Source organism: Aplysia californica, unplaced genomic scaffold (assembly GCF_000002075.1).
Source record: "Aplysia californica isolate F4 #8 unplaced genomic scaffold, AplCal3.0 scaffold00305, whole genome shotgun sequence".
Taxonomy (NCBI): Eukaryota; Metazoa; Mollusca; class Gastropoda; order Aplysiida; family Aplysiidae; genus Aplysia; species Aplysia californica.
Genome location: NW_004797575.1, coordinates 428,835 through 437,809, shown reverse-complemented (window position 1 = coordinate 437,809; position 8,975 = coordinate 428,835). Strand labels below are relative to the sequence as shown.

Here is an 8,975-nt window from a genome sequence, read left to right as displayed (position 1 = left end):
GCGAATTCACATTGATTCACTGTCTGAGTCCCCTCAGAGTGTGACAGCATTGCAGCCAGTTAGGCACACACAGCTGGACGACTAGAGCAAAACAGGATAAAGTAGCTTCGCAGAGGACAGAATAATATGTGTCACATCGTGATGAAATCAGGCGCTCGTCAAAATAACGAAATCAGAGAAATCATCATTTTTTTTTTTGGCCCAAGGGCAATTTTTTTCTAATTTTCTTTTTTGAGCTCAACACCTTTTTTATCCATTTAAAAACACATTTTTGTGTGGATTTTTACAGAAAAGCATTGATTAAAGGCACAAAAGATGTAAATTTTCAGTTTCCAAGAACTCTAAGGCTACGGAAGTTACCAATCTTTGGCGGCCATTTTTTTTAGCTAATTTTACCTCTGAAACCAGGCAACCCCACCTCCTACAATCGCAAATATCTCGACTTCTATTAAAGACAGATGGTTACTTTTCTCACTGAAAGCAAGACAACTGAACAAGCTTTAAGATGATACCAATAACTCCACATGCCCAAATATTGACGAGCGCCAGCTTCCACAGCGTCGAGATATATATGTGTCACATCGTGGTGGAATCAGGCGCTCATCAAACTTTTGGCATATATGGGGTTGTTGGTATCATTTTAAAGCCTGTTCGTTTGCCTTCCTTTAGGTGAAAAAAAATATCTACGTATCTTGAACAGAAGTCAAGGTATTTGTGATAGAAGGAGGACAGGGTCGTCTCGTTTCAGAGGTAAAATTAGCGGGAAAAAGTCCGCCAAAGTTTGGTAACTCCTATACCTTGAGAGTCCTTGAAAACTGGACATTTACATATTTTGTGCCTTTAATCTATTTTTTCCAGTAAAATTCACTTGGAAATGTGTTTTCATATGGGCATAAAAACAGTTTAGCCAAAAAAAACAAACTGGATAAAAATAGACAAAGTGGCACTGATTTCACCACGCTGCCTCACATATCCTGCCTCGCACAGCAAGGCACAGAATCTCCGAAATGCTAAAAATAACTTTTACGGCCAGACCCTATGTTGAAGAGAAGATAAAGCAGACCAGACTCTTTGCATGTTAGACAGAGACTGTCAAAGGCCTCAATGTTCTTGGGACTGCCATGTCAGCAAAACAGTCTCTGGTCCTTACACATAATAAGCAATTTAGACATGATCAAAAGGAAAATATTGCAATACCCTAATTGGTGTAGCAGGACATTTGCAAAATTATATTCTCTAATTGGGTACAGGCAGTGTACAATGTAGGTGTTTTTACACTCTCACCAACACAATTTAGATAATTTAGGATGTCTGCTTCCGACCCTGACTATCAGGGTCAACCTGGGCCGAGAGGGATGCAATATCCCATCAGGAAGACCGAGATACTCAATAAAAATTTCTCCCCACTCCAGAATCAAACTCGAGTCTCCTGCCTGCGACAGCAAAGTGTCTAACTGCTACACCACAGACACTGTTTCAATAATCGTGGACAAACAACAAACAGTGCAGTCTCTCTATAACTACATCGTCGGGACCAGATAAAAATGTCGTAGTAGAAAGTTGTTGTTATAGAGAGGGAACCAAAAATATTACTAATGACATATAAAAGGAACAATCTGGACCTGGGCACCATGTCGCTACACAGAGGATGTTGTTATATCAAAGGTCGTTATAGAGAGGCTGCACTGTACTTTTAGCAGCACTCCCTTTAACCAAAAGGCAGCAATTTCTCTCTTGTGAAACAGAACTTCTGACAACTGAAAAAACCCGTCAGCCCTACCACCAAAGTTTAGCAATGACAGACCCACATAAAGACAAGAACAGCTAACTGAACAAAACTATCTGCTCTACCACCAGAGTTTAGCAATGACAGACCCACATAAAGACAAGAACAGCGGAAGTAGCCACCCAGCTCTCAAGCCTTGACCTTTGTTGCATCCGGCGGTGTCGCACACACACAGCGTGACGTACGTGGTGCTACTCACGCCTCGAATCAGCGTACGACACTCCCGGAAATCTGCAACTTTTTCATCTCCTTGAGACGTATCTGTTAGGAAAAAAAAAGAAAAAAAAGGAAACAGAATGAAGGACAGAAATATAAGATAGGATATTATGTTTAAAGCACATTTTCACGGGAAAACATTCAGTGAATAGGGAGGCTACAAGGTACAGCTGGTATCACAGAGAGTTGGTAAAGCAAACATTTTCCTCGCCACTATTCAGCACCACACTTCAGTTAAAAAAACCCGAAAAACAACATCAACAGCAAAACAATATTAGAACTGAGAAATTTCCAAACCAGTCTTCCTTTCTCTTTCTTGTAATTACAAAAAAATACTTTTTAGTATTAAAATTATGGATTTCTACTTCCCCGTGGAAGATTTGAACAAAAGAAACAAACTAAAAGCAATCAGAGAAAAATTTAAACAAACGATACAAATTTTTTAAAAAGCTGAGAAAAATTTGATCAAAAGATACAAATTTAAAAGAAGCAGAGAAAGATTTGAACAAATGATACAAACTTTAAAAATAGGAGAAAGATTCAAACAAAAGATACAAACTGAAAAGAAAAAGGAGAAAAACTTATACAAACAATACAAATTTTTAAAAAATCTTGCGAGACAAGATGACTTGATTATAGACAGTGTTGAGAAGAAGACCATACTCACCTATTTAAAACATATTTTTTTAGTAGAGGTTTTACGGCACTCGCAACTGCATAAGGTCATAGAGCGCCAGAAGATTAGAGGTGTTACAAGAGAGTAACAAACATAAAAAAGAAGAAGGGGAGATAAGGGCGATAGATGTTTGATAAGAAAGAAGGAGCAAACCACACCAGAGCACCCGCCAACCACCCACATACTCACCTCTGTACATGAGCAGTTTTTCTCTAAACGTTGAACGAGAGAGGCACTGGCGCGTGGCTTCACCATGGCCTGGAAAGAAACAGATCACAGATGTTTCCTTTAAAGCACTAACCAAAAGGCAGCAATATCTCTCTTGTGAAACAGAACTTCTGACAACTGAACAAACCCGTCAGCCCTACCACCAGAGTTTAGCAATGACAGACCCACATAAAGATAAGAACAGCGAACTGAACAAACCCGTCAGCCCTACCACCAGAGTTTAGCGTGGCTTCACCACGGCCTGGAAAGAAACAGATCACAGATGTTTCCTTTAAAGCATTAACTTCTAAAATAAATTTTTGAAATAGCATCAGATCTTAACTCTTTATCTCCGGCAAGCCCCTCCCAGTGGCTCGCGGTCGGAACTGTTGTATCAGTGAGCTGCTGACAGCGGCTCAGGCACATTCCTTAAGGACGACTTCAAATTCAAATTATTTTTCGGCAATTGTAATGGGTACCTGACTTCGAGTTGGGGAAGTAAAGGCGGCGGGGAAAGGAACTGGCCACCCTACCACAATATATTACGCCGAAGGCCCAGGAAGTTGTCTCACTAACAAGGCAATCCCCAATGTCCGGATCGGATGCGGGAACAACTTTGCTTTTATTGAAATGATGCATTTGACCCTAATTTGATATAGCAAAAATTATGGTGTAGAAGATTTTAAAATTAGCTCTTTCATGCCTTAAATCCAATATTATCGATATAGTTACAGCCCGTAGCTAATAATTTTCATAATTAACAAACAAAAATGAACAAGTTTGCTGCTTGTAGGAAGTACATATGGCGTGCAGCTCCAGTAGAAGAAGTCCTCACATCAATAGCCAGATTCTTTCTTGTGGTAGTATAATTCCTCATCTTTAAGGTTTGGAATATTCTAAAGTGGGCGTAAAATCGTCGAAACACTCTGTGCTTAGTTGTACTATACTGCCACTAGCAGAAAAAGTTTAGCTAACCAACATGCAGGAATAATAATCCTGTTTTAGTCCCACTGAGGGTTCTCTTTTGCCCCCACATTAAGGGTTCAGTTAATGACTAACCCAGCATTGACTCAGTAACTAACCAACGACTGTCCTTCATTTCATCATTTACGTAACTCCAGAAGTGAGCAATCAGGCCAGTAGTACTTTATCTGACCCACCCACAGAAAAGCAAAATGAACAAATAGAGGTTAGGCTATTGGACTCGTAATCGTGAGGTTGAGGGGGTTCGGCGGTTTGAGCCGCGGGCCCGACGCTGTGTCCTTGGGAAAGGCACTTTACACGAATCATCCTCACTTCACCCATGTGGGAATGGGTACCCAGCCAGAGACAGCGAAAGATCTTGTCAGTATGTTAGTGTTTTAGCGCCTATAAATGGCTGCTTGCACTGTATGCTTCCCAGGAAATTGAGTTTGTTTCATAATGCTCTCAGGTCTGCTGGGGTAATAGTATAGATTGTGAAGCGTATAGAGCTTGCTGTTGAACGGGCATTTGCGCTATACAAATGCTATCTATTATCTATTATTATTATATGTAATTATTATTTGTTCTGAGAAAAGACCGAAAGAGCCCTACCTTCCAGCCTAGCTCAGCCTCAACCATCCCCTGCCCCCACTGCAACAGACATTTCCGAGCGAAGATCGGCCTGATCAGCCATCTCCGCACACACCCGACCCCTCCAGTGATGTGAAGTCAAGGTCATCTTCGCCAGCAAAGGACGAACATCATTATTATTTGTTCCTAAAAATCTCTGCACTTACCCTGTAGCCACTCTTTTGTGCAGACAAAACACCCGTCTCTCGTCGTGACCCCGATATCAGAGTTATCGAAGTACTCTTTCTTGCAGCCCTGGCACTCGTAACAGCGGATACCGTTGGGGTCGAAGTCAAAGGTCGGGTCTTGTCCAGGCTTGAAGTCACCAGGGATGACCTCTTGTTCGGACCAATCAACCTGTAGCTCGTTCAGAGTGCCATCATTCCAGCCTGGGTGATAATAATAATAATAATAATGAAGATCATTTCTATAGCGCCCACTCCCGTGTAGACACAGCTCTAGGCGCTTTACATAAATGCATGTAAGAAAAATATTCATGCACGCGACACACACACACTCACACTCATATACACACACACATATACACATACACACACACAAACACACGCATACACACTCACGAACACATAACACGCACACATATGCACACACATGTATGCCAAACACACACACACACACACACACAAGTATTACACGGGACAGCATTACCGATCCATGCTCCAATAGCTAGTGCAGTTATAAGCAGAATTTCTTCTTTGACTAAACAGGTATCACTATCAAATACCACAAGGCTCATATATAGTAAAAACCCTCGCCATCAAAGGCAAAAGCATTTTGGGGAAAATCCACAGAAACTGTGTGGAAAACATCGCTGATCGGCGAAATGTGACAGCAAAGTCTTAATCATTCAGAGTCAGGGCCTCTCTACTGTAACTTGCGCTAGAAAAATGTATCATTAATGGCAAGGAAACTGAAACTATAGGAAAAAAAAAAAAAAGGGTAGTTATGCGCTAGAAAAATTTATCATTAATGGCAAGGAAACTATAGAACCCCCCCCCCCAAAAAAAAACCCGGGGTAGTTAAGTTCACTTATTGTCGCAAAGAAAAGAACATTTGTTGGATCCGTCTTGTGCGCCTACCTTCAAACAAGAGTTACTAAAAAGCAACCTAATCTTATCAATATGTACATCAGTTGCTGCTAAAAAAAAATAACTGAACAAAGCAGATACTTTAACTGATATTTTACAGTTTTCCGTTATTGGGAAATGTACCCAGCACAACGTGCCTACATAAACAAATTCGATGGCAACAAGGCTAGAGGGCGACAGAGAAAGACCTGGATAGATGGAGTCAGGGAAACATTAACCACCCACGACATCCCCCTGACCCAAGCTCTCCGGCTGGCGACAGAGAGACGTCTCTTCTTCCCGCGACACCCAAAAGGGTATAAGTGGCGGATAAAAGTAAAAGTAAAGGAAGTGTCTACATACTCCCCGATTGGGGTCTACGTAGTCATGGTGTCTAGGTGGACCCCAAAAATGTTGGATTGTGATTGGCTCGCTGAACGAGCGGTAGTTTACATTGGTTACAATGCAAGGCAGCTAGGCCTCTTACTGATCATCTCGGGTAGTATGTCTATTTTGTGATACTATAATTAATTTATTTTAGCCAAGAGAGAGAGAGAGAGAGAGAGAGAGAGTATTTATTGAATAAACGTATCTAGATCTAGATCTAGATCTAGTAGTGGCCTGGTGGGCGAATGACCGAAGAGCAACTCTTGACTACTTGCCTGTGATTTGGCGGAACACACTAGGCCTATCATGCAACTTGATTCATACATGGGGACTGGACGAGAAGGCCAGATAGAGTGGCCTTCTCGGAACTGGATCTAGTCGATTTCAGGGGGCGGCCATTTTGACAAAATGCTAACGAAAGGCTTATGCTCTTTTACAACCAATCACAATCCAACATTTTTGGGGTCCACCTAGACACCATGACTACGTAGACCCCAATCGGGGAGTACGTAGACACTTCCAAAAGTAAAAGGGAAGCGTACAAATCTCATACCCCCAATATATCCGTTCTGATGGAATTCCGAACCAGCGTTTCTACGAGGATACTGACGAAGGTTCAAAGCAAAGCCACCCATGCTCTCCGCTTTAGGATCGGAATTGAACTGGATGGTGATGTAGTTCTGTGTGGACGTGAACGACGTTCGGGAGGGCAGAGACGTTCCACAGAACCCTTGCCAAGGAATTGAGGGAAAAAGTCGTGCATTGTCTGCGCGGTAACCTGTAATGACAACCAGAAAGACATGATATTAGGTATGATTGTTGTATTGTGAATAGAGCATGCTGTAGGGCTTGAATATGTGATATTTAAATGAAATCATTATCATGACTATATATAAGGAATTGACGGAAAAGTCGTGCATTGTCTGTGCGGTAACCTGTAATGACAACCAAAAAGATACGATATTAGACATGATTGTTGTATTGTGAATAGAGCATGCTGTACGGATTAAATATGTGATATATATATAAAAGCAATCATTATCATTTTATTATATATATAGGGAATTGATGGAAAAGTCATGCTTTATCTGTGCGGTAACCTGTAATGACAACCAAAAGATACGATATTAGACATGATTGTTGATTGCGAACAGAGCATGCTGTAGGGCTTGAATATGTGATATATAAAAGCAATCATTATCATTTTATTATATATATATACAGGGAATTGATGGAAAAGTCGTGCATTATCTGTGCGGTAACCTGTAATGACAACCAAAAAGATACGTTATTAGACATGATTGTTGTATGGCAAAAAGAGCATGCTGTAGGGTTTGAATCTGTGATATATATATGCAGTCGTAATCATTAATATTATATATATATATATATATATATATATATATATATATATATATATATATATATATATATATATATATATATATATATATAAGGAATTGATGGAAAAAGCTGTGCATGCTGAAAGGCATGAATATGTGAAATATATTATATATTATAGATGCAATCATTATCATCTTTACAGATCAGCACTGAAAAACTAATTAAATTACAGAGAGCTTTTTAGTTTTTACCTATCAATGGCAAACACTTAAGCAGCGCCATACAGAAAGTTGTTAAAAGAACACTCTTCGACATGTATGGGGTATGAGTGTAAGACAGTGTTTTTATTTACAATTTAAAAGCTTGTAAATACACACATGACGTCTATTCATTGGAAGTCAGTGTCATATAATATTGACCTTGGAAGAGAAAATATGGGTTCCATACTTAAATTTTAACTGTAATAAAGAATTGTGCAAAAAGAAACCAATATATATATATAGACACCTGTGCATTTAAAAACCTTTAATCTAATTTAAGACATTGTTCTGTGCATTCAAAACAGCACAGCCCTGAAAATGTGAAAATACCCAGCATCTAAAAAATCTGTTTCTAAATTGAATATCCCTACTCTGCAAAACAAACATCTTAAACTTCTAATATATGCGCCCTCTGTTACCCTAACCATCAGGAGCTTATATACAATTTACAAGTACAATTATCTCTACAAAGTATCAACAATGGTTAAAATACACAAACATAGACGAAATAATTACAGTAAAAACGGTAGCCTTTTCTCGATAAATAGCTTTAACACTGAATCTGAAGTAAAAACAACTTAAAATAAACAAACATAGATTAACAGTAAAAACGGTAGCCTTTTCTCGATAAATTAAATTTATAGCTTTAACACGGAATCTGAAGAGCAAAAAAACTTTAAAAGTACAAACATAGATCAAGTACAGTAAATACGGCAGTCTTTTCTCGATTAAAAGCTTAAACACTGAATCTGAAGTAAAAACAACTTAAAATACACAAACATAGATAAAATAACAGTAAAAACAGTAGCCTTTTCTCAATCAATAATAAGCTTTAACACTGAATTTGAAGAAAAAACCCACAACTTACTGTTGAAAATTTTCAAGAAATCGTTACAACACGGCGAGTAATGTTCGCATTTGTGTCCGTCGATGTGCAGGTTGATGAGCTGCACCTCCCACTGGTGGTACGTCTTGCCGATGATGGTGATGATGCAGTCGACGTTGGGGGCGTAGTACTGGGCGCCGGAGTGAGAGAAGACCTGGAGCTCATCCGTGTCAAGAATACGTTCCTCCAGAGGCCGTTCGTAGGAGCCACAGTGATGCTTGCTCTGCAGAACGATGTCGGCTGAGGGAGGACACATAAAATTTTTTTTTGTGAATGTTACATTTTTGGCTCTTTTTGCTTTAGATTATTTCTAAATTACAAACAAATGTCAATCTCAGATGAGGGAAAAAAATAAAAAAATTACACCCATGAAAAAAACATTGCAAAATAAAGGCAGGACTGTGTGCAAAACAAAAATGTCAATATGATGATTATGTTGAAGAAGTGATGATTTCCCCCCTTCAACCCGATAACCATATAGTTTCTGGTGGTGGTGGGGGGGATTTGGAGGAACTTGTCTCTGTTTTCTTTT

General features: G+C 39.5%; 1 protein-coding gene across 1 annotated transcript in view; it reads right to left on the bottom strand.

Annotated features, from left to right (window-relative positions):
• Positions 1-922: 922 nt before the first annotated feature.
• Positions 923-8,975, bottom strand: part of LOC101861519 — a 10,818-nt gene continuing 2,765 nt past the window's right edge. Inside the window, exons 2-6 of the mRNA XM_005101938.3 lie at positions 8,426-8,683; positions 6,507-6,731; positions 4,646-4,867; positions 2,868-2,936; positions 923-2,047 (exon numbers count right to left, since the gene is read on the bottom strand). Of these exons, the coding sequence (XP_005101995.2) occupies positions 1,848-2,047; positions 2,868-2,936; positions 4,646-4,867; positions 6,507-6,731; positions 8,426-8,683 (974 nt within the window). The 3' untranslated portion in view covers positions 923-1,847. The remainder of the gene's footprint in view (positions 2,048-2,867; positions 2,937-4,645; positions 4,868-6,506; positions 6,732-8,425; positions 8,684-8,975) is intronic.